The sequence below is a fragment of the Hemitrygon akajei genome, chromosome 18 (genome assembly GCF_048418815.1).
Source record: "Hemitrygon akajei chromosome 18, sHemAka1.3, whole genome shotgun sequence".
Lineage (NCBI taxonomy): Eukaryota > Metazoa > Chordata > Chondrichthyes > Myliobatiformes > Dasyatidae > Hemitrygon > Hemitrygon akajei.
The window spans coordinates 65,824,120-65,849,851 of record NC_133141.1 but is presented as its reverse complement, the minus strand read 5'-3'; the positions used below and the strand labels follow the sequence as shown (position 1 = coordinate 65,849,851).

General features: G+C 41.7%; 1 protein-coding gene across 1 annotated transcript in view; it reads right to left on the bottom strand.

Moving 5' to 3' along the window:
- Nucleotides 1-7,449: 7,449 nt before the first annotated feature.
- Nucleotides 7,450-25,732, bottom strand: part of LOC140741498 (polycomb complex protein BMI-1-like) — a 41,278-nt gene continuing 22,995 nt past the window's right edge. The window contains exons 7-10 of the mRNA XM_073071768.1: nucleotides 19,577-19,619; nucleotides 14,314-14,412; nucleotides 14,141-14,221; nucleotides 7,450-10,054 (exon numbers count right to left, since the gene is read on the bottom strand). Of these exons, the coding sequence (XP_072927869.1) occupies nucleotides 9,734-10,054; nucleotides 14,141-14,221; nucleotides 14,314-14,412; nucleotides 19,577-19,619 (544 nt within the window). The 3' untranslated portion in view covers nucleotides 7,450-9,733. The remainder of the gene's footprint in view (nucleotides 10,055-14,140; nucleotides 14,222-14,313; nucleotides 14,413-19,576; nucleotides 19,620-25,732) is intronic.

Sequence of the window (25,732 nt, the reverse complement as noted above, 5' to 3'; positions counted from 1 at the left end):
CTCTGGGACAACTTCTTCCACCAGGCCAACAGACTGATTGATTCATGCTGATACAACTGTATTTCTATGTTATATTGACTGTCCTGTTGTACATACTATTTATTATAAATTACTGTAAATTGCACATTGCACATTCAGATGGAGATGTAAACATGTATGTGAAGGATGTAAGTAATAAAGCCAATTCAATTCAACCAGGTGATCTTCTGCACATTGGAACTGCTTCCCACTGGCCTTCTCATTCCCACACAAACTACCCCATTTTATTGGCTCGTATCTAACGTGCTAGCATCTGATGAGGATTGAGTGTGAATAACTTACCTGAATGTTCAAAGTTAATTTATTATCATGTCATTATTTTCATGAGATTTATTTTCTTACAAGCATTCACAGTAGAACAAAGAAATACAACAGAAACTCTGAAAAATTACACATAAAGACTGACAAGTAGCCAACGTACAAAAGAAGACAAACTGTGCATATAAAAATAACAATAATAATAATAATAATTAATAATAAATAAATAATGCTGAGAACATGAGTGTGTTTGGTGATCAGTTCAGTGTTTGGTGAGTGAAGTCATCCACACTGCTTCAGGAGCTTGATGGCTGAAGGGTAACAACTTTCCACATCTTTCCATTATTTTAGTGGAATAATGGAAATTTGTAATCCCATGTGATGCTGATGAAAAATACAACCCTTAACAGAATTCAGCCTTCCAGAAGAAGAATTACATTCCTGGCATTTGACCAAGTCCGTGCTTGATCGATTTAATAACAGATGGGAGAACACAGGTAGATTTCAAGCAGATGTGTCCCATTCAGTTTGGCCCAGCTCTTCTACTCTGTCGAAGGGAGATTGAAATCTGGTGCCACAAAAACACTCAACATTAGCAAAAACAAAGAGCTGATTATTCACTACAGGAGGAGGGAACCAGAGGTCCATGAGTCCTCATTAGGGGATCGGAGGTGGAGAGGGTTGTAATTTAATTTCATTGGTATTATCATATCAGAGGATCTATCCTGGGTCCAGTATGTAAGTGCCATTACAAAGAAGGCACAGCAGTGCTTCTACTTTCTTAGAAGTTTGCGCAGATTCAGCATGTCATCTAAAACTTCTATGGATGTGCTGTGAAAGATTGCATCATGGATTGGTATGGAAACACCAATGCCCAAGAATGGAAAAGTAATAGATACAGCCCAGTCCATCAAAGGAAAAGCCCTGCCATCTCTGCACATGCTACAAGAAAGCAGCATCCATCATCAAGGACCCCACCATCCAGGCCGTGCTCTATTTTCACTACTGTCATCAGGAAGGAGATACAGGAGCCTCAGGACCCACACTACCAGATTCAGGAGCAGTTATTGCTCTTCAACCATCAGGCTCCTGAACCAGCAACTGCACCCACATCAACCCTGAACTGATTCCATAACCTGTGCACTTACTGTCAAGTACTCTACAACTCATGTTCTTAGAATCAATTAATTAGTTATATTCTTATTTATCTATTTAATATTATTTGTTTTAAAATCAGTTTGGATTTTTTTGCACATTGGTTGTTTGTCAGTCTTTGTAGTTTTCCATTGATTCTGTTGTATTTCTTTGTTCTATCGTGAATGCCTGCAAGAAAATTATTTTCAGTGTAGTGTATAGTGATATACTCCAATAATAAATTCACTTGAACTATGAATTTTGATTGGGTTAAGAATGAACAAGATGGTCTTGGGAAGAGAAGGTCCTGGTAAACACTCAATGCCGGATTTGTTATCAATCAAAATATTTATTGCAGCATCTGAGCATCATCAAGGACCCCCACCATCCAGGTCATGCTCCCTTCTCGTTGCCACCATCAGGAAAGAGGGACAGGAGCCTCAGGTCCCACACCACCAGGTTCAGGAACAGTCATTACCCCTCAACCATCAGGAAGGAGGTACAGGAGCCTCAGGTCCCACACCACCAGGTTCAGGAACAGTCATTACCCCTCATCCATCAGGAAGGAGGTACAGAAGCCTCAGGTCCCACACCACCAGGTTCAGGAACAGTCATTACCCCTCAACCATCAGGAAGGAGGTACAGGAGCCTCAGGTCCCACACCACCAGGTTCAGGAACAGTCATTACCCCTCATCCATCAGGAAGGAGGTACAGGAGCCTCAGGTCCCACACCACCAGGTTCAGGAACAGTCATTACCCCTCAACCATCAGGAAGGAGGTACAGGAGCCTCAGGTCCCACACCACCAGGTTCAGGAACAGTCATTACCCCTCAACCATCAGGAAGGAGGTACAGGAGCCTCAGGTCCCACACCACCAGGTTCAGGAACAGTCATTACCCCTCAACCATCAGGAAAGAGGGACAGGAGCCTCAGGTCCCACACCACCAGGTTCAGGAACAGTCATTACCCCTCAACCATCAGGAAAGAGGGACAGGAGCCTCAGGTCCCACACCACCAGGTTCAGGAACAGTCATTACCCCTCAACCATCAGGAAAGAGGGACAGGAGCCTCAGGTCCCACACCACCAGGTTCAGGAACAGTCATTACCCCTCAACCATCAGGAAAGAGGGACAGGAGCCTCAGGTCCCACACCACCAGGTTCAGGAACAGTCATTACCCCTCAACCATCAGGAAAGAGGGACAGGAGCCTCAGGTCCCACACCACCAGGTTCAGGAACAGTCATTACCCCTCAACCATCAGGAAAGAGGGACAGGAGCCTCAGGTCCCACACCACCAGGTTCAGGAATAGTCATTACCCCTCAACCATCAGGAAAGAGGGACAGGAGCCTCAGGTCCCACACCACCAGGTTCAGGAATAGTCATTACCCCTCAACCATCAGGAAAGAGGGACAGGAGCCTCAGGTCCCACACCACCAGGTTCAGGAACAGTCATTACCCCTCATCCATCAGGAAAGAGGGACAGGAGCCTCAGGTCCCACACCACCAGGTTCAGGAACAGTCATTACCCCTCAACCATCAGGAAAGAGGGACAGGAGCCTCAGGTCCCACACCACCAGGTTCAGGAACAGTCATTACCCCTCAACCATCAGGAAAGAGGGACAGGAGCCTCAGGTCCCACACCACCAGGTTCAGGAACAGTCATTACCCCTCAACCATCAGGAAAGAGGGACAGGAGCCTCAGGTCCCACACCACCAGGTTCAGGAACAGTCATTACCCCTCATCCATCAGGAAGGAGGTACAGGAGCCTCAGGTCCCACACCACCAGGTTCAGGAACAGTCATTACCCCTCAACCATCAGAAAGGAGGTACAGGAGCCTCAAGTCCCACACCACCAGGTTCAGGAACAGTCATTGCCCCTCAACCATCTGACGAACCAGATGGGATAATTACACTCACACTGATTCCACTATCTATGGACTCACTTTTAAGACACTACAACGTGTTCTCGATGTTTATTTATTTATTATTATTATTATTATTATTTCCTTTTGTTGTTTGTCTTTGTGTGTGTTTTTATTGATTCTATTATGTTTCTTTCTACTTACTGTGAATGCCCACAAGAAAATGAACTTCAGGGTAGTATATGGTGATGTATATATGTACTTTGATACTAAGTTTACTAGGAACTTTGAACTTGGAGTTCAACCTTTCCTTTGTTCTTTCTAAAGTACTCCAGCTGTTACAAGTATCAGTTTTTTGGTTTATTTAGCGCTGCCAGTCGCTACACAGAGCAAGTTCACGTCCTGGGGCAGCTTGCATCTTGATCGACAACAGCATCAAGTGAGGCAGGAAGCCATGTTTCCAAAGGAAGTTCAGTTGTCATCCTTAACGGAATTGAGCTTTTCTAACTTTTATGAAAAGTTTTCTCTTCCCAATATGTACCAAGCCCAAAGTACAAAGTACAGCATTCTTTATTTAGCTGTCATTCTGACTACAATTTACACCCCTGTTCGACTCAGAGTACTCCAGTTAGTTGGATGAAAGCTGTCAACAATGCATAAGATGTTTTTAGCGTTAGCCTTCAATGGTTTACGTGGACATGTACAACGGCGGATTTAAAAAAAGCAGAATTTGAGAAATTTTTGCGAATTTGAGTGGAAGTTACATTATTTGGTTAATGCGGAAATTCAACGAAGGTGTGGAGGATTTGGAATGACTCGGTGAGCAAACTATATCTCTTCGGGTTCAACTGATCATCAACAACAAGGAAAGCGACATCTGTGTAACAGAAGGAAAGCACAGTTTGACTTCAAATTACAACCTCACACATCTGGAGCAGTCAAATCCTGCTCAGACAAATCCCTGTTCACGTTGGTTTGGAATGTCACGATTCTTTGATATATATCAAACTAGAAAAATACACACGAGTCGTGTGTGTGAATGGGCTTGCATTTTCTCGGCATTCCGATTAACCACAAACCTCTAACATTTCTCTGTAGGTTGTAATTGGGGCGCAGTTTACCTTTTTCTATAATCTCTCTGGTTAAATCCACAACCCCAGTAAAATGAACTGTTGTTAACAATATTATCAATTCCCACTCGTTGTAAAAGGTAATCATTTTTTATTCTCTCGTTCTCAAAGGCAACTGGATATTCATGGTTTATTCGGCAAATAATCTCAGACTTTAACGAAAGATTTGCAATCTAGTTTTTTTCTCACTCGAGAGTGCCCATATATTCCCCAACGTTGAGTTTGAATACAAATGTTTCATCTAATAGTTATTTTATTTTCTATTTTGATTTAGAGATACAGTACGGTAACAGGCCCTTCCGCCATAACGAGCACCCATTTACACCCATGTGACCAATTAACCTACTAACCCGCTCGTCTTTGGACTGTGGGAGGAAACCGGAGCACCCAGAGGAATCCCACGCAGTCATGGGGAGAACGTACAATCTCCTTACAGACAGCAGCGGAAAACGCTCGCTGACACTAACCGCTACGCTACCTTGCCGCCCCGATAAATCAATCATAATCGAAAGATTGAGAGATTTATCAAATGAAAAGAGAAAAGAATCCCGCGGAGTAGTAAAGGGCAGTCGTCTTGTGAGGCAGTGATAGAGGGGATGGTCCTGTTCCTCCTAAAGACGAGTTTATACACCATTCTCTTCCACACCCATTGCACTTCACCTGCAAACTTTCAAAGGGCTAACAGCTTGCGTAAAATGAAATGTTCTCCTGTTCCTTATTGATCGGCATAATCTCAATGGAATCTATGTTATAGCCCAGTCCATCACAAGAAAACCCCTCCCCACCATTGAGCACATCTACAAGGAGTGCAGTAACAGGGAAGAAGAAGCCCCCCACCACCCAGGCCATCAGGAAGGAGATACAGGAAACTTGGGTCCCACACCACTGGATTCAGGAACCGTTATTACCCCTCAACCATCAGGCTCCTGAACCAGCGTGGATAACTTCACTCACCTCAACACTGAACTGATCCCAAAACCTATGGACTCGCTTTTAAGTACTCTACAACTCATGTTCTCAATATTATTTATTTACTATTATTGTTTTGTTTTTACACAATTCGTCTTTTGTACAATGGTTGTCCGTCTTTGTGTGTAGTTTTTCATTGATTTTATTGTATTTCCTTGTGAATGCCCCCAAGAAGATGAACGTCAGTGTAGAATTTGGTGACATACATGTACTTCTGTACTTTGATGATACATTCTCTTTGAAATACTTTGAATGATGAGCGTGCTAAATTAGGTGCCGGTGTATAACTGTAGATAACGCTAATGCAGTGTATTTATTCCAATGGAATGGTTGATCTTTCCGGCTGTCAATATTGGCTGTTACATATTGTTCATTATCTCCATCACCTTTCATTATTTTACAGAACCGATTTGAAATGTACAACGCGGGTGTTTATATATATATATAAGCCCGTCCTCTGAAACCACAATAAAAACCAGCATTGAATATTAAATCCAAGCAGTACTGAACTGTCTCCCATCTATAGTGTGTACATTCAAAAGGGGAGAATTCATTATTCAGCATACATTTAGATTGAGGATTCTCTGGGTTATGGGATTTCAACATGAATCCAGTATGTTCTTTTTGAAATGAAATGTACAGGGTATGTTGCCAGCATCGATGGTAACCATGGCGACTCTCCAGAAAGGTGTATAATGCGTAGAGCTTGACGGTACAGTTGGCTGCCTCCTTCCACTGAATCTATTGCGCTTTCATCGGGTGAACAGCACCCGAGTGCTTTTGTTTCTCGGTCTTTCCCCGCGCTCCTCATTCTGGGTCCGAATACAGTCAACTGCTCTACCATGGACTGCAAGAAACTGCAGCTTGTGGTCGCAGCTCAGCAGATAAGAGACACCAGCCTCCCCTCCTGGACCCTGCCATGCCTTCTCTCTGCTACATAGGGTAGCCAGCATAATCAAAGACCCCACCCACCCGGGCATTCTCTCATCAGCCCTCTCCCATCAGACACAAGATACCAAAGACTAAAAGTACGTACCACCAGGCTAAAAAAAAAGGATCTATCTCGCTTGTATAATATTAAAAAGATCCCCTGTACAACACTATGATCTTGCTCTGTATTGTTTATTGCACGGCATTTTCTCTGTAGCTGTTGCATTTTATTCTGCATTCTATTATTGTATTATCTTGTTCTCCCACACCACCTAATGATGTGAGCTGTATGGACAATATACAAGACACACATTTCAATGTAAATGTGACATTCGTAACAATACAGTCCTCTCCCTACACGCCCTGGGCAGTTATCACCTTAAGTCAGCGTTCGACACTATTCGCTTTATCATCAAGCATTCAACAATTTTTCCCCGAATAATATGAAATTTTGAAAATAAATACAGATGGATTTGGAGGTTTTTTTCGCACAAGACTATTGTATCACTCTCGTGCTCTCTCTTGTATCAGTCGATCCCAGAACTCCATTCGTTCCCAAATCCAGGACCGTCCACCCTCCTTGACGTGGTTCTCCCATCTTCTACACACTGGTAGCCATGGCCGAACGAGTGGCCCTTATGCAGAGAAAGGTGACCCAATGTTCAACATCGTTTTTGTATCACCCGACTGAGGATGGAGTCTCCATTAATATAGCCTTGGCATATGATGAAAACGGCAAACCTGATGTCCGCTCAATATACCTATAATTTTAATGCAACACTCTTATTACGCAAACCTAGGTTAACTGTGGAAGTGAGGTGCACGGTTCACGAGAGGCCTGGTCTCTATTCAACCCTAATATCTCAGTCGAGCCCTTGGTATCCCTAGAAGGTCGCAGCCATTCCGGGATATCGGATAAAAATGCAAAGCAAAAGTGCTTGAGATCTGAAAATAACGGTAACGCATTTAATAATGCAACCCAGAAAGGCAGCTGCATTGAGGCTTCCGTTACTCTTCCGGCACTGAATGGCATCCGCTTCTTACAATGTGTCTCTTGAAAACTTCGTCTACAGCCAGCGTACACACAATCTCTAAATGAGGCGATTTTAAGTTACCCATCTCTATTCCTTTCAAAACTTTATTCAATAAGGTTTTCTTTTTGCTTTAGAAAATAAATGGATATTGTCATTATTTTAACGGGATGGCTGTCACAACATTTCCCATTCTACAATCAAAAAGTTATTCTGAAACATGGGAAGATGTTTATAATTAAAGTAAATACAATTCTAAAATGATTTAATAAGTTTATCAAAACATAAAATAAATTTTGAAACAATATTCCATTCTGAACTCATTTCATTTGTGCTGTTCGGTCGGTAGCAAATCGTACAGGGAAAGAATTTTCATTTCATAGTCGCTGATGCGCGCGCGCGCACGCACGCACACACACACACATACACAAATACACACACACACCCGCACATACACACACACACCTGCACATACACACACACCTCCACACATATACACACACCCGCACATACACACACCCCACACATACACACCCGCACATACTTACACATGCACACACACACGCACATACACACACACACACACACACACACACACACACACACAGAGTCCCGCACATACACACACACCCCCACACATACACACGCACATACACCCCGCACACACATACACACACACGCACGCACGCGCGCGCATACACACACCCGCACATGCTCTCTCACACACACACGAAAAATGTAAGCATTGAAATGCTAAGTTGTACAGTCGACTCCTGTTAAGTGAGATCACAAACACAAGAGATTCTGAAGATGCTGGAAATCCAAAACAGCACACACAAAGTGGTGGAGGTCGGGCAGCATCAATGGAGGAGAGTCCTGATGAAGGGGCTCAGCCCAAAACATTGACAGTTCATTCTGCTCCATAGATGCAGCCTGACCTGCTGAGTTCCTCCAGCATTTTGTGTCTGTTGCTCCAGTTAATTAGGTTGTTTTCAGTCATCCCTTGTGTTAAGGAGACAATCCAGCCTGTTTGTAATCAGCCCAATTAATTTTACAATAAAGATTTGATTGTTGTTTTCAGTTTAAAACAAAAGCATTGGAATGCAAGGCGAAAAGAGACCATTCTTATAAATTATCAAACAAAAGCCCTATCTATAACTATAGTATCTGTAGGTATGATTCTAATCTCATCAGCTTCTACCAGAATGTATAATTCTGCACATATTTCATTCACAGTACATTGAGAAGCATGTGCATCTTATCTGTAACTGAATCTCCTCTTTTTTAATTTTTTTTATTGAAATACAGCACAGAGTAGGTCCTTCCAGCCCTTTGAGCCATGCTACCCAGCAATCCCCCAATTTTTTTAATGCTAGCCTAATCATGGGACAATTTACAATGACCAATCAACCTACCAACCGCATGTCTTTGGACCTGGGGAGGAATCTGAAGCACCCAGAGGTCACGGGGAGAATGTACAAACTCCTGACAGGCAGCACTGGGAAATGAATCCAGTTCACCTGTACTGTGAAGCGTTGTGCTACCCCCTAACTCTATAGCACAATTAGAGTTCAACTGAGGCTTTTTCCCCATATGAACACAGACAACATTAACATAAAGATGAAGACAAATGAATGAAAAAAAAACACTGATGGCATTTTCTCCAGAAATGTAAAGACAGAATGAGGAGACAAACGTCTCTGTTGTCACTTTGCATTCCATTAAAGTTGAAAAATCTCATAATGATGTAACATGCCTATAAATATTTCAGGGCACGCATTTTCTGATATTTTTAATCGACCTTATGTACAGTGTCATGTGTGAGAGAATAAAAAGCATCCTTACATCATTTAAAGGAGTGTTGCCTGGCTGTATCGCCCAACACTCAACCCTCATATTTCTGGTCAATTTTAATCGCATACAAATACCATTAAAGCACATGATTTTGATTGAAATGGCATCACTTGTCACAACACTGTTTGAAAGCCACTCCCTTTCTTTACAACTTTGAACTAATGAAATTGATTTTAAGGCAATTTTTTTTAGAAAGGAGAGCGTCACAACACTTGATGTTTCAGCAAAAGGCTGTGGCCAATTCTGTTTCATTTAAGAGGAGTCGACTGTACTTGGTATCTGCAAGTTGAGGCAATGGTGTTCAGAGCATCTGGGACCATAACCTGGAGGTGCATCTTGGCCAATAACATTTAAGAAGCTGTGTGGGGGCTAAAAATGTTTCTGACAATAACCATATTGCTAAACAGAATATATATATATATGTATATATATATATTACATTTAATAAAGGACACAGCGGCCAGCTCGATCCTGGCAGCTTCCTTTTCCTCGTTGCTTGACATTAATTTGGTTGTTCCAGATTTCAGCAGGAGGTGGGGGTTGTCGAGCCGTTTACAGTCACTTTGCGGCCTCTGAGTACAGATGGGAGCATCTGGTGACAGTTTGTGTTTCCATTCATGACCGAGGCCGCTGTGGCAGGGTACTGCGAATTAGGAGAGAGTGCAGGCGTGCTGGGGCTCGGCAGCGAAGAGGATGTGGAAGGAACGGCGGCTGGGCTGCCTTTGTCACTCACAGAGTCACTCTCTGAGTTCATACTCGTGTTGGCGAAATCCTCATTGGGATGACTGAGTTTTAACCTTTTGCATGCAGGTTGCACCTTGTACTTCAGGGGTAGAGGACCATTCTATAAATAGAACAAGAAATACATGCATTATTACATAAAGCTGGCATTCATATACTGGAAATAACATAAAATACAATATATGGTCTGGGAGGAAGTCTACTCGTCTCAGTAACTTTTCCAAAGCTATAAATATATATCAATTTGCACACTGATACTGACGACCATCTACAGATGCACAGTTGAAAGCATCCTAACATGTTACATGATTGCAGGGTACAGAAACTGTACTGTGACAGATAGGAAGGCTCTACAACGAGTAGTTAAAATTGTCCAACACATCACTAGCACCAGCCTACCCCACCATTAAGGACTTACAGACAGAAAGGTTCTGGGAAAAGGCCAACAATATCATGAAGGATCCCACCTACCCTGCTCATGGACTGTTTGTCTCACTGTCATCAGGGAGGAGGCTATGTATCATCCACACCAGGACCACCAGACTCTAAAAGTTATTTCACCCAAGCCGTCATGCTGATCAACACCTCCACCCACTAGCCTACCCCACCACCTGTCAGTCACCTTATGTACAGACACTCCTGTACCTAGCAACACCCACAAAATGCTGGAGGAACTCAGCAGGCCAGGCAGCATCTACGGAAAAAACATCGGACTGAAATGTCGACTGTACTTTTTTCCATAGATGCTGCCTGACCTGCTGAGTGCCTTCAGCATTTTGTGGTGTAGCTCAGATTTCCAGCATCTACAGGCTTTGTCTTGCTTGTGATTTGACTCCTGTACCTACTATCATTTTATAGTCAGTACAACTGTGGAGGCCAAGTCATTGGGGACATTTAATGTGGAGGTTCTCGATTAGTCAGGGTGCCAAAGGTTCTTGGAAAGGGTAGGAGAATGGGGTTGAGAGGGATAATCAATCAGCTATGATGGGATGACAAGAGCAGACTTGATGGGCCGAGTAGCCTAATTCTGCTCCTACATCTATGGTCTTAGGTTTCATATTTATTGTTTTCTTTATGCTGCATGGGATCCAGAGTAACAATCATTCATTCTCCTTTACAATTTGTGTTCTGATGAATGACAAGAAACAATCTTGAATCTTCAGTCTTTTTTTAGAGTGCCCGTGTCCTTCACTGTTAATAATCGCTGTTCACCAAAGCTTCTCAAAAAGCCATTGTTGCCTTAATTGAAAGGACCAGCTCCCATCTTCACCCCCTCCCACACGCCGCATTACTCCGCAGTTTCCCAGCAATAGTGGATCACCTTTGTGTCCTCACTGATTTGTAAAATACACGTGTTTTCACATTGCTGGCATAGCTGTGGAACATGAACAGCACGTACTTTTTAGAAGCCTAGATAAAGGGGAGTTGTCCATATGATCACCATATGTGTGCAAGGTGAACACACATACACTCATCTCTCTCTCTCGCTCTCTCTCTCCCCCTCTCTCCCTCTCTCTCCCCCTGTCTGTGTGTTTGTGTGTGTTGCTCTGGATTACCAGCACCTGCAGATTCTCTTGTGTTTATGGCTGTCTCTCTTTCTCACATATACACACACACACCCCAACACACATACACACATTAGGGGTATTTAAGAGACTCTGAGGAAGGTGCATGGATGAAAGAAAAATGGGAGACGATGTAGGAGGGAAGGGTTAGGTTGAGATTAGAATACGCTAAAAGGCTGGCAGAATATCGTGGGCCAAAGAGTCTGTAATCTGCTGACTGTGCACTATGTTCTAATTTCACAAACGCTCACATACATACACACACATATTGACACACACGAGTTGTGGTCACAATTGTCTATCAGGTTGCAGTGAAAAGAGGTTTAATCAGATTTTGGTTTAGAATCTGCTGTTCATGGAAACCCATGGCTGATCACTAAATCGAGCTACATCAACAATTGACGTTATACATGGAAAAGTGAGAGCTGCTGAGAGGAAGAGACTGATTGGACAGCACTGGGGTTAATAATTACATTACTAGCTGAGTTAGGATATTGTTAATGAGCAGCTGTTCTGTATATGTGGCATATTTAGCATCCCATCTAAACCCAGGAACTTTAAATTTTTACAAATATGCAAGTTTTGCATGTTAACGCCTACAAAATAATCAGAATCTGGTTAAAGGATCTTGATCTGAAATGTTGACTGTTCATTCACCTCCATAGATGCTGCCTGATCTGCTGAGTTCCTCCAGCATTTTGTGTGTGTTACTTAGGATTTCCAGCATTTGTAGAATCTCTTGAGTTTATAAAATATTCAGTGAGGGCACAAAGTAACATAATTGTTGGGATAATTTGGCTGCGTTGGGTTGACAAATAGGTTTCAGCTTTAAAAGGTGAATTCAGATAAGGCCTGCACCTGTACTTGTTCTGTGGGCCCCCATGCTATTCGACCAGAGAAAAGAATAGATTCACATGAATCAGCACAGTACAAATTATATAGGCAACATGTTTTATGCAGATTAAGTAATTGAACACAGGATGTGAAAGCATGTGACAAAGTTAGTGATTCTGAACGCACAGTTCAGACCGATCCAACGCCTGGGCCCTTGGCTTGGCAACCGGCCCAGATCCTATGTTCACACACAAAAACAACAATCCTCCTATCAATAGGGACCGTACACCAAGGACTGCAATATCCCTTATTCATGCCTGGCTGAACACCTGAAAGCTGGTTGGTGTGTTTTTCTTTTTTCCCTGCCTCTCAGATCACCCGAGAATTACCTGAGCACCAAGCCTTGAACAGCTGAGACTGCATAGAAGCCAGCCCTCATTACAAAAGGGGTTTACATTGTACAGGGAGTATACAATCGTGTTGAATGTTTGCCTATACATGAAAATGCTGTATAGTTCTTTTTGTTGTAAAAGGACGGGAGAAATGTGCAGTGTTACACTCTGTCCAACTGTTTGGTCAGCTCATCTAACAATGGAATGTGATGCTGAGGCTGCCTGAGGTGCCGACTTCCCAAGGGAAACGTTAATCAAGGCCTAATCTCCCAAATCAATGTAAGAGATCCCAGGGCAGTATTTCAAAGAGCAGAGGAATTAATCCTGGTGTCCTGGGACCAATATCACCCAACATAAGAAAAACAGATGATCACTTTCATGTTAATGGGGGCTTTCTGCTTGCAAATTGGCTGTTACACTTTTTGAAAATAAAGTGACTACATTGAAAAAAGCATTACTTAGAAGTCAAGAAATGGTTAGGAAATGTGCTCTTTTTGTCTAATAGGCACCCACACTGATGTGCGGGCACATGAGGGAGAGTGACAGACAGACCAACAGCATCTATCATCGAGGATCCATACCTTCCAAGTCAAGCCCTCGTCTTACTGCAGGATGTCCCACATCACCAGATGAGGAAGAGCTACTTTCCTACCACCATCAGGCTCTTGAGCTGACCTGCACAACTTTAACCCCACCTCAGCAAGGGAAAACTAAAGACCATCTCTTGCACCACTATGGATTTGTCTCTCACGAAATGCTGGAGCGATTCGGCAGGTCAGGCATTATCTATGGAGAGGAAGAGCTGAAGGATCCTGGCCTCTCCATAGATGCTGCCTGACTTGCTGACTTTCTCCAGCATTTTGTGTGTTACTCTGAATTTCCAGCGTCCGCAGAATCTCTTGTGTTTATGGACTTGGCTCTGTTTTGTTCCATATTGTCTTTTCCTACTGTCTTGTATAATTTATGTATAACTGAACTGCTGTATATATGCGCCTGTTATTGTATTCTTGGTGTTTTTCATTGTGCCTGTACCTCATTATTACTTGGCTGTGGACAGTTCCAAGCCTGGCTGTGAAATAAGGATGATGGGCATGGAGCTAGCAACCCCAGAGTTACAGAAGCTCCAAAACCTTATAGCTGGGAGAGGAAGGATATACCAAGGAGATGAGCTACACCTGGGACAACTTGAAAGTGTGGCCCAGGACAGGGGCCTGTGGCAAGCTGGTGTCAAGTGGTCTATGGCCCCAGTGAGGGTGATGGGCTTAAGAAGAAGAAATACCTCTCTCTACTTGTGCACATGATAGTAAACTTGACTTCACCAATAGGTATAAAGACAAGCAGTAAATCGACTGTACATGTCTAAGATATATCCTGAAGTGCAACAAAAGAGTTATTTACCCGTCTCCATGTATAAATATAAGCTATATCCATAAGTGTGTAGTAATCTTTGAGGGGTTCATCTTCGTACATAACATCAATCTAGAATCAAGGAAGATAGTTTCAATAAAGACAAGATACGGAAAATATATTTCAATTTAATTTGTTCCTTCCCCCGCTCATTATAAACTTACTCGAAAATTGCTGGGAATGTCCATTTTATTCCGGAGAAATTTTCCCAAATGCATTACCGTCATTGCGGCGGGACACCGCAGATACCGGACACTGTTAGCCTGCAGTATGCAAAGACACAAGGTGGGTGAGTCCCTGATATTACAGACCTGGGCACCCCAAGTTTCACTGGTCTGATAGTTGTAAAAATCAATGAAACACTATTTGTCCAGTGTCCTCATTGCGCCCAAATAAAGTGAGTGTCAGCCTAAGAAACGTTGAGCAGACAGAACAATAGCCACTCAGGTCAGCATGTTTAACAAGACTTTAGTCTTTAACTACATGTGGCATAAATGAATAAAGATCTCTATTCTTGTGCCAACTGGGTTGACTACAAAAGCTGTCAATCGTTAATGGTACCACACCTTCACTAGTGACACCACTGACTATGTACTATCATTACAGTAATTAAAACACATTCTTTCCAGGGTTTAAGGTGGAAGATGAGAGGGACACAGAGGAAAATGCATGTAGCATATATACTGCCCAGATCTAATTTTAGTGACGATTTGACCAATCAACAAACCAAGGTAATTTATTTGAATCTTTCTCTTGATAACTCTCAAACTTCAGCTGAACTTACTATACGCACTGGAGGCAGCATTTGTGATTAGATTCAGGTGACAAAGATGATATAATATTGTGACTTGTTTACAACATAAGACGCAACAGCAACTATAGCATCACATTGGGATTTGGCTGAAGTTCTAGACATTTAGACCATAAGATATAGAAACAGAATTAGGCCACTCAGCTCATCAAGTTTCCTCTGCCATTCAATCATGGCTGATTTACTATCCTTCTCAACCCTATTCTTTTGCCTTTGCCCCATAACCTTTGACCCCCTGACTAATCTAGAACCTATCAATCTCCGCTTTAAATATACTGAGTTAATTGGCCTGCACAACTGTCTGAGGCAATGAATTCCACAGATTCACCACTCTGGCTAAAGAAATTCCTCCTCAACTCTGTTCTAAAGGGACGTCCTTCTATTCTGAGTCTGTGCCCTCTAGTCCTAGACTTTCCCCACTTTCTACATCCTCTACATCCATTTTATCTAGGCCTTTCAATTTTCAATAGTTTTCAATTTTTCCTTCCCATATTCTTTTAAACTCCAATGAATACAGGCCCAGAGCCACCAAAGGCATCTCACACATTACTCCTTTCATTCTCAGGATTATACTCATGATCTTAGACCTTACCTCAAACCCTATTCAGTATTGCTGAAAAATGTCCATGCAGACAATTGGGCGGATTATTAGTTATGTGCAATAGATAGACAATTGTATTTTCATGTAGGATTATACTAACCTACTCTGGATTATTCAGAGGGAACAAATGATTGGAATTTTTCTGCATACTCATGATGCATAAGTGTCAGCAGATATTATGTTCAAACGTTTAATGGCCTGTTCTTTGTCAAAGGGTCAAAGAACAAACGGACTGGAAATTAACCCAACATTTAGTAATACTGAAGCAAAAATACTGAGGAAACTCTTAATCCAAAAGCAGTATGTGAGCCTCACCCATGAAATAAACACACCTGCTGAAAAAAATACTCAACGTCATTTCTGCAAAATGACTCCAGCATTTGGCAGTGTCATAATTCAAGTCTAGTCACTGTGTTTTTCTTTAGTAATGTTTGAATCTATGAATAGAGGCCATCTCACATCAATAGAAGTAACTATCTATTGTCAAAAGCAGTAACTGTTTCACATTAGTAGAGTACCTCTCTAACATTAATAAAGGTAACTGTATCACATTAATAGAGATACCAGTCTACGTACACAGAGGTATCTCAATAGAGAGAGAAGCTGGCCTATCAGCAGAACTGCAGTGGCTGGACTTTCTGAGAGCAATTCAGAAGGTGCAGGATAGATACATCACAAAGAAGTTTTCTAAAGGCAGGACAACACATCCGTGGCTGACAGGGGAATTCAAAGCCAACATAAAAGCAAAAGAGGGCATATAATAGAGCAAAAATTAGTGGGAAGTTAGAGGATTGAGAAGCTTTTAAAAACTAACAGAAGGCAATTTAAAAAGTGATAAGGAGGGAAAAGATGAAATAATCAGAATCAGGTTTATTATCACTGGCATGTGACATGAAATTTGTTAACTTAGCAGCAGTTCAATGTAATACATAATCTAGCAGAGAAAGAAAACTAATAATAATAAATAAACAAGTAAATCAATTACGTATACTGAATCGATTTTTTTAAAAGGTGCAAAAACAGAAACACTGTCTATTTTTTTTAAAAATGAGGTAGTGTCCAAAAATTCAATGTCCATTTAGGAATCAGTTGGCAGAGGGGAAGAAGCTGTTCCTGAATCGCTGAGTGTGTGCCTTCAGGCTTCTGTATCTCCTACCTGATGGTAACAGTGAGAAAAGGGCATGCTCTGGGTGCTGCAGGTTTAATAATGGACTTTCTGAGACACCACTCCCTAAAGATGTCCTGGGTACTTTGTAAGCTAGTCAGTAATATCAAAGAGGATACCAAAGACTTTTTCCAGATATATAAGAAGTAAAAGAGAGGCAAGAGTTGATATTGGACTACTGGAAAATTACACTGGAGAGGCAGTAATAGGGTACAAGGAAATGGCAGACAAACTTAATAAGAATTTTGCATCAGTCTTCACTGTGGAAGACAGTAGCAGTATGCCAGAAATTTGACAGGGGGCAAAAGTGAGTGCAGTTGCTATTACTAGTGAGAAGGTCCTTGAGAAACTGAAAAGTCTGAAGGTATACAAGTCAACTGGACCAGATGGACTACACTCCAGGGTTCTGAAAGAGGTAGCTGAACACTAGATACTGGCATGGTTCCAGAGAACTGGAAAATTGTAAATGTTACTCCACTCTTCAAGAAGGGAGAGAGGCAGAAAAAAAGAAATCTTAGGCCAGTTAGCTTGACCAGAGTGGTTCTGAAGTTGTTGGAGTCCATTCTTAAGGATGAGGTTTTGGGGTACTTGGAGGCACAATGGCCAAAGTCAGCATGGTTTTCTTAAGGAAAAATCTTGCCCGACAAATCTGTTGAAATTCTTCGGGGAAATAACAGGCAGGATAGGCAATCGTTGGATGTTGTTTACTTGGATTTTCAGAAGGCCTTTGACAAGGTGCCACACATGATGCTACTTTGCAAGAGCCTATGGAATTACAGGAAACATTCTAGCATGGATACATGATACAAGAGGCAGAGTGGGAATAAATGGCACCTTTTTTGATTGGCTGCCAGTGACTAGTGGTGTTTCACGGCGGTCTGTTGGGCCCACTTTTTTTGTTACATTATAAGTCAATGATTTGGATGATGAAATTGATGGCTTTATGGCCAAGTTTGTGGATGAAACCAAGATAGGTGGAGGTCAGGTAGTGGTGATGAAGCCGGGAGGCTGCATAAGGACTTAGATAGATTAGGAGAATGGGTAAAGAAATGGCAGATGGAGTACAATGTCGATAAGTGTAAGGACATGCACTTGGGTAGAAAGAATGAAAGTGTAGACTATTTTCTAAACGGGCCAAAATTTCAAAAATCTGAGGTGCAAAGGGATTTGGGAGTCATCATGCAGGATTCTCTAATGGTTAACTTGCAGGTTGAGTTGGTGTTGAGGAAGACAATGTTACAAATCATTTTGAGAGGACTAGAATATAAAAGTAAGGATAGTATACTGTGGCTTTATAAAGAACTGGTGAGGTCTCACTTGGAGTATTGTGAGCAGTTTTGGGCCCCTTATCTGAGAAAGGATGTGCTGACATTGGAGAGGTTCAGAGGAGGCGCACAAGAATGATTCTGGGAATGAAAGGGTTAACGTATGAGGAGCATTTGATTGCTCTGGGCCTGTACTCATTGATATTTAGAAGAAAGAGGGAGGCTGTTATTGAAGCCAATTGAATGTTGACAGGCTTAGATAGAGTGGATTTGGAGAGGATGTTTCCTTTGGTGGGGGAGTCTAGGATCAGAAGGCACAGCCTCAGAATAGAGGGACATCTATTTAGAATAGTGATGAGAATTTCTGTGGCCAGAGGGTGGTGAATCTGTGGAATTCATTGCCACAGGTGGCTGTAGAGGCCAAGTTATTGGGTGTATTTAAGGTAGAGTTTGATAAGTCCTTGATTAGTCAGGGCATGAAAGATTATGGGGAGAAGGCAGGAGAATGGGGTTGAAAGGGAAAAGTGGCGGAGCAGACTCGAGGGGTTGAATGGCCCAATTCTGCTCCTGTGCCTTATGGTCTTAATAAAAGTATCTGTCACACGTTAATAGATGTACCATCCTCACCCAATAGAAGTAGCTATCTCACGTTAATAGAGGTTCTTATCTCACAGCAACAGAGGTTCCTGTCTCGTGGCCATAGAGGTAACAATCTCACATTAACAGAGGTGCGCATTTCATCGCAATAGTAGAATCTGCTTTGAATAAATATCTCACATCAACTGAGGTGCCTGCCTCACAGCAATAGCGGTATCTGTCTCACGTTAATAATCTCACTGCAATAGAAGTACTTGCCTTATGTTAATACAGGAGACTATATCATGTCTCAATGACTATGCTTTACTACATCTGCTTAAATTATCCATCAGTGATCAAAAGCTACATGGAGGATCTAACACTGAAGTTCCTAAGTATTTTCCTCACCTTCTACTGATTAACGCTATGATTTCTTCTGTAAGTAAAACCTTGAAAAGAAAAAAAAGCTGCTACGGAACAGAGATTTGGATAATTAGCTGAAGGGAAGAGAATATCGGTGTTCTGAGGAATGTACGTGGGAAGAGGAGGGGTGAAGCGGCTGAGTGAGTGCGTCAGAGGACTTTGGTGGGAAAAATATGCCATGGGGGTGAATCACAGACAAGTTGACTCGAATGCCTCCCTTAACTGAACAATGCCTGTAGGAAATTACCGTCTTGAGCTTCCAATTAAATAATTAAAAGGCTTTGTTTCTTTGTCAATGTCACTGCCAAGGGGAAATGAATTAATGAATTGTTTCTCTGTCTGGCAAGTATTCCACTTACTTTCTATTGGACGGATGGTTTATTAATAATCTGAGGCTTTGATCACTGCAATTTAAAAGCTGAGCCAAAGCAAAAAAAAAATCTAACAAAGTTGTCATTCCATGTTAGATTTTACATTCTTGTTAATAGTTGCACCAGCAGCCAGATAGTACTGATAGTAATTGAACACCATTGAATATTTAGGAGTTAATTAAACAATTCAGGCAAAAACCTGCGAGGGAACTCACCTTGTCTGTTTCTTCAGTCTGTGGGGCCTCTTTCTTTTCTGATCTAGAACAAAACAATTTGGAACATTTTCAATCAAAATGTTTTTCAGCGAAACTTCAAAAACACTGCTTTGGATCATGAAAGGTTCAAAGTTCAAAGTAAATTTATTATCAAAGTACATATATATCACCATATACTTCCTTGAGATTAATTTTCTTACAGGCATTCACAGTAGAACAAAGAAATACAACAGAATGAATGAAAAAAAACTACATACAAACAACAAACATGAGGAAATCTGCAGATGCTGGAAATTCAAGCAACACACACAAAGTGCTGGTGGAACACATCAGGCCAGGCAGCATCTACAGGGAGAAGTACAGTCAACGTTTCGGGCCAAGACCCTTCATCAGGACTAACAACAAATGTGCAAAAGACAACTGCAATATTAATTAATTCTTTCACCATCTAGTGCCTAACTGCCACTGAGATTATTTATTCAGTGATACAGCGTGGAATAGGCCTTTCCAGCCTAACAAGCTGCACCACACAGCAACCCACCCATTTAACACTATCCTAACCACAGGACAATTTACATTGGCCAATTACCCTACTAACGGGCACATCTTTGCACTGTAAGAGGAAACATGAGCACCTGAAGGAAACCCACACATTCACAGGAAAAATGTACAAACCCTCTAGAGGTGGCACCGGAACTGAACTCCAAACTCCAAATGGCCTGTAATAGTGTTGTGCTAACTACTACGCTAACATAGTGCCCGGATGTATTATTCGCAACAGAACAAGTAGCTTCAATACCTTGCCATAGTTTTGGGAATTATAGTAGACTCCATCCATTTACATCTCTCAGCAAAGCAGTAACTGTGATTTTTTTGTAGCTTTAACAACATTAACAGAAGGTCTGGCTTTTCATCAAATATGATTTTCATCAAATTCAGTTTTGGCTTTTCATCAAATATACTTTGCAGATAAATGGAAAATGCTATTAACTTTGGAAGAGAAACAGATGTGCCGTTCAACTGATATAATCATTGACTTTCTTGAAATTCAATAACTTTTGGGATAGCACAGTAGCATAGTGGTTAGCATAACGCCATTACAGAGCCAGTGACCTGGGTTCAATTCCCGGAGTAATACTTTCTCCCCATGAATGAATGGGTTTCCTCCCACATCCCAAAGGTGTATGGGTTAGTAGGTTAATTGGTTACATGGAAACATTAGTGTCTTTTAGAAATTGTTTAAAAATAGAAAAGAAACTAATGAATATACACAGCAGAGTGGGTAGCATCTCCCAATTTACATAATTTCATATTTCCATTTGACATAGTGCAAGGGAATCTGGGTAGTTTAGTAGTTAGTTTCATGCTTTATAGCACTAGCTTTAAGATGGGGAGGTCAATTCCCACTACTGTCTGTTCTCCCCATGACCATGTGGGTTTCCTCCAAGTGCTCTGGTTTCTTCCCACATTCCAAAGACATATGGGTTAGGGTTAGTAAGTTGTGAGCTTGCTATGTTAGCACCAGAAGCGTGGCAACACTTGCAGGCTGCCCCCAGCACATCCCGTCTGTATTGGTCATTGACACATTTCAATGTACATATGACAAATAGCACATCTAATCTAATCCACTGGGTCTTAGAGCAATGCCATTCTCTCATTTATTTGCTTGCAACCTACTCCTTCTTATATGCCCCACAATATAAAATGGCTAATTTGCACACTTTGGAATGTGGGAGCAAACTGAAGCACTTGTCGACCGTGGGTCATAAGGGAAGAACATGCTAAACTACAGATGCCAATCAAGTGCAGGTCACTGAAGCTATAAATGCTAACATCCGTGTGGAGGAGCTGGGAAGACCATCAAGGAGGACGTACAGGAGCCTGAAGACACATACTCAAATTTTTAGGATACTCTCTTCCCATCTGCTGTCAGATTTCTGAATGATCCATGAACCCATGAACAGTACCTCACTATTTTGCTCTCTTTTTGCACTACTTAATTATTTTTCAGAATTTCTTATTGTAACTTATAGTAGCTTTTTTATGTATTAAACTGTTACTGCTGGTGCAAAACAACAAATTTCACATGTCAGTGATATTAAACCCGATTCTGATTCCCTCCATAGTGCAAAGACATACGGGTTAGTAGGTTAATTGATCACATGGCATAATTGGGTGGTAAGGGCTCTTTCAACTGATTATAGCTCAGCGTTCAACACCACCATCCCCTCAGTACTACTCTTATGAAAATGTAATTTATCCTATATTTTAATGTATTGCAATCTATTGCTGCCACAAAACAACAAATTTCATGACGTATGTCACTAATAATAAAACTGATTCTGAAGATCTGTCTTCTTTCTTGTCCTGTAATAATACTTTGGCCTTGAGCTCAAACACAGCTTATCATGTTGCTGCCAGTTAGATCTTTTTGCTTGCAAGTTCCAAGGCTGCCCAATCCTTAATACTCTTCAAACGAGTGGTGAAATGCAGAAGGATATCACAAGGTCACAAAGATGCCACAATGATGCAGCTTCTGGCTTTCTAATATCTTGTGGTGAAAGGCGCTCTTATACAAACATTACACCCAATGCAAATAAGTACAAACAGAATTGTTGCATTAATGTAAGAACAAAAGGAAAATGGAAATACTGTATAATCCACAGCGTCACAGGAAAAGCTCTCCCCACCATTGAGCACATCTATAAGGAGAGCTGCCACAAGAAAGTAACAACCATCATTAAGGACCCCCATCATCCAAGCCATGCTCTCTTCTCACTGCTGCCATCAGGAAGGAGATACAAAGCCTTAGGTCCCATACCACTAAGTTTTAGGAATAGTTATTCAACCATCAGGGTCTTGAATCAGAGAGGAAAACTTCACTCAACTCAACAATGGACTGATTCCACAACATATGAACTCACTTTCAAGTACTCTACAATTTGTGTTCTCACTATTACTTATATATTCTTCTTACTATTGTCTTCCTTTGCACATCGGTTGCTTGTCTGTCTTTGTTGTGTGCAGTTCTTCATTGATTCTATTGTGTTTCTTTGTAGCAACCACAAGTGCCCGCAAGAAAATGAAACTCGGAAGTATATGGTGACATATATTTACTTTGATAATAAGTTTACTTTGAACTTTGAGTTTTGTTTGTTTGTCAGTAGTTTTTCATTGATTCTGTTGTATTTCTTTGTTCCTATAAATGCCTGCAAGAAAATGATTCTCAGGGTAGTATACAGTGTCCCATACGTACTTTGATAATAAATTTACTTTGAACCATATCTAAAAGGAAGGCATGGCTTTGACTGTCACATCATTCATACTTTTGATGCCATTTCACATCTGTCCTCTCAGAGCAATCCCATTCCCCCACTTATTTGACCAACCTATTCTCTCTTATACAATCCCATTTAAAACCTCCCTAATTTTTGCCTACCACTCATCAATCTACATTAGGGGCAACTTACAGCAGCAAATTAACCTACCAATCCAGAGAAACCAGAGCATCCAGAGGAATAAACACAAGAGATTCTATAGATGTGTGTGTTACTCTGGATTTCCCAAAATGCTGGAGGAACTCAACAGGTCAGCCAGCATCTATGGAGAGAAATAAACAGCCAATGTTTCGGACCTAGACCCTTCATCAGGACTCAGAGGAAACCCACACAGTCACAGGGAGAACATGACACCCAGCACTCAGTCAATGGAGCCATCAGGAAGCAGAGTCACACAATAACATACAGCTGTCCACCTCCACTTGTCCTTAACTCAAGAGATTCTACAGATGCTGGAAATCCAGATTAACACACACAAAATGCTGGAGGAACTCACCAGGTTAGGCAACATCTGTGGAGAGGAGTAAATAGTCAAGGCTTTGGGCTATCTGTCCTTCCTTCCAAAAAGGAAAACCACAAACCTCGGACTAATTATTTGTACGAATGGATTACAGTCTATTGCTTCAACAAAGGAAAGTGCACCAGCAGGAATTTTCCACCGTGTATCTCCCAGAATAAGTTTGCTGGGGTTTTTTTGTTGCTGCCACCCTGCTGTAACCCCTGCCCCTACTCCGCAACTCACAGACGCACTCTCACCCTATACGGGTCACTTTTCATTTTTTATCGCTGCTGTTTCACATATTTATATGACAGCTTGTTTTATTATGATAGTGGCAGTAACATTATACGTCTTACATAAGCATGCATCTCACACTTTATGTCACCCTGTCAATCTTCAGGCTGTGTCACTCAGGGACGTGTGCTATTATTAGTGTGTGACTCTGTGCTGGATCATAACTAATCTACTGAGGGGGACTATATGTACAGTGTTTTGCACCTTGGCCCAGAGGAGTAATATTTCATTTAGCTGTTTACATGTGTACAGATGAATGACAATAAACCTGAACTTTTTTCTGATACATGAATTGTAAAAGAGAGGCGACACTGGATATCGGACTGCTGGAAAATGATGCTCAAGGAATAGTAACTGCCGACGAGGAAATGGTGGGGTGAACTGAATAAGTATTTTGCATTAGTCTTCACTGTGGAAGACAGTAGCAGTATGGTGAAGTTCCAGGTGTCAGGTGTGAAGTTGCCATTACGAGGGAGAAGGTTCTTGGGAAACTGAAGGGTCTGAAGGTAGATAAGTCACCTGGATTAGATAGACTACACCCCAGTGTTCTGAAAGAGGTGGCTGAAGAGATTGTGGAGGCATTAGTAATGATCTTTCAAGAATCACCATATTCTGGAATGGTTCCAGAAGACTGGAAAATTCCAAATGTCACTTCACTCATCAAGAAAGGAGAGAAATTAAATTATAGGCCAGTTAGTCTGACCGCAGTGGTTGAGAAGATGTTGGAGTTGATTGTTAAGGAAGTGGTTTTGGGGTACATGGATGCCCGCGATAAAAAAAAGGCTGTCGTCTGCATGGTTTCCTCAAGGGAAAATCCTACCTGACCAATCTGTTGGAATGCTTTGAAGAAATAACAAGCAGGCTAGACAAAGGAGAATAGGATTTTCAGAAGGCCTTTGACAAGATGCCACACGTGAGGCTACTTAACAAGCTACGAGCCCATGGTATTACAGGAAAGATTCTAGCATGGATAAAGCATTGGCTGACTGGCAGGAAGCAAAGAGTGGGAATAAAGGGAGCCTTTTCTCATTGGCTGCCAGTGACTAGTGGTGTTCCACAGGGGTCTGTGTTGGGATCGATTCTTTTTAAGTTGTGTTAATGATTTGGATGATGGAATCAAAGGCTTTGTTGCTAAGTTTGCAAAACAATACAAATCTATGTGGAAAGGCAGGTAGTTTTGAGGAAGTAGAGAGGCTACAGAAGGAGTTAGAGAAAATTAAGTGCACCAAGTTCCTGGGAGTTCACATCACAGATGACCTCACCTGGTCCCTTAATATCAGCTCCCTGAACAAGAAGGCACAGCAGCACCTCCACTTCCTATTGGACCAAAAGTCCCTACAGAGGACTGGGAGAACAGCTGAGAGGATCATATGGTTTTCCCTACCATTCATTAGCGACACTTATCAGGACTGTTGCGTACACAGGGCCCTTAGTATTATTAAGGATACCCCTCCCGCCCATCCATCTCGCATCCCCTTTGAATCTCTACCATCAGGCTGGAGACTCTGGTGCATAAAGACAAGAACGGTCAGGATGGGAAACCGTTTCTTCCCCCAGGCCAATAGGCTTCTGAACTCCCAGCCACATCACATTCAAAGTGTCACTGGCTAATCTGTTCTGTACCTTATAATATTTAATATTAATGTACTTTAGTTTGTTATTCATGTGTGATTCATCCATAGGTTTTATCCTTATTATCGCATGTTATGCGCTTTACACCCTGGTTCAAAGAGACGTCTCATTTCTATATACATTATATACATGTATCTAGTTAAGTGACAATAAACTTCACTTGACTTGACCACTTTGAAAGATTAGGAGAATGTACAAAGAAGTGGCAGATGGAAAACAGTGTCAGGAAGTGTATGGTCATGCACTTCAGTAGAAAAAATAAAAGGGTAGACTACTTTCTAAATGGAGAGAAAATACAAAAAAACCTGAGGCACAAAGGGACGTGGGAGTCCTTGTGCAGGATTCCCTAAAGGTTCATTTGCAGGATAAGTCAGTGGTGAGGAAGGCAAATGT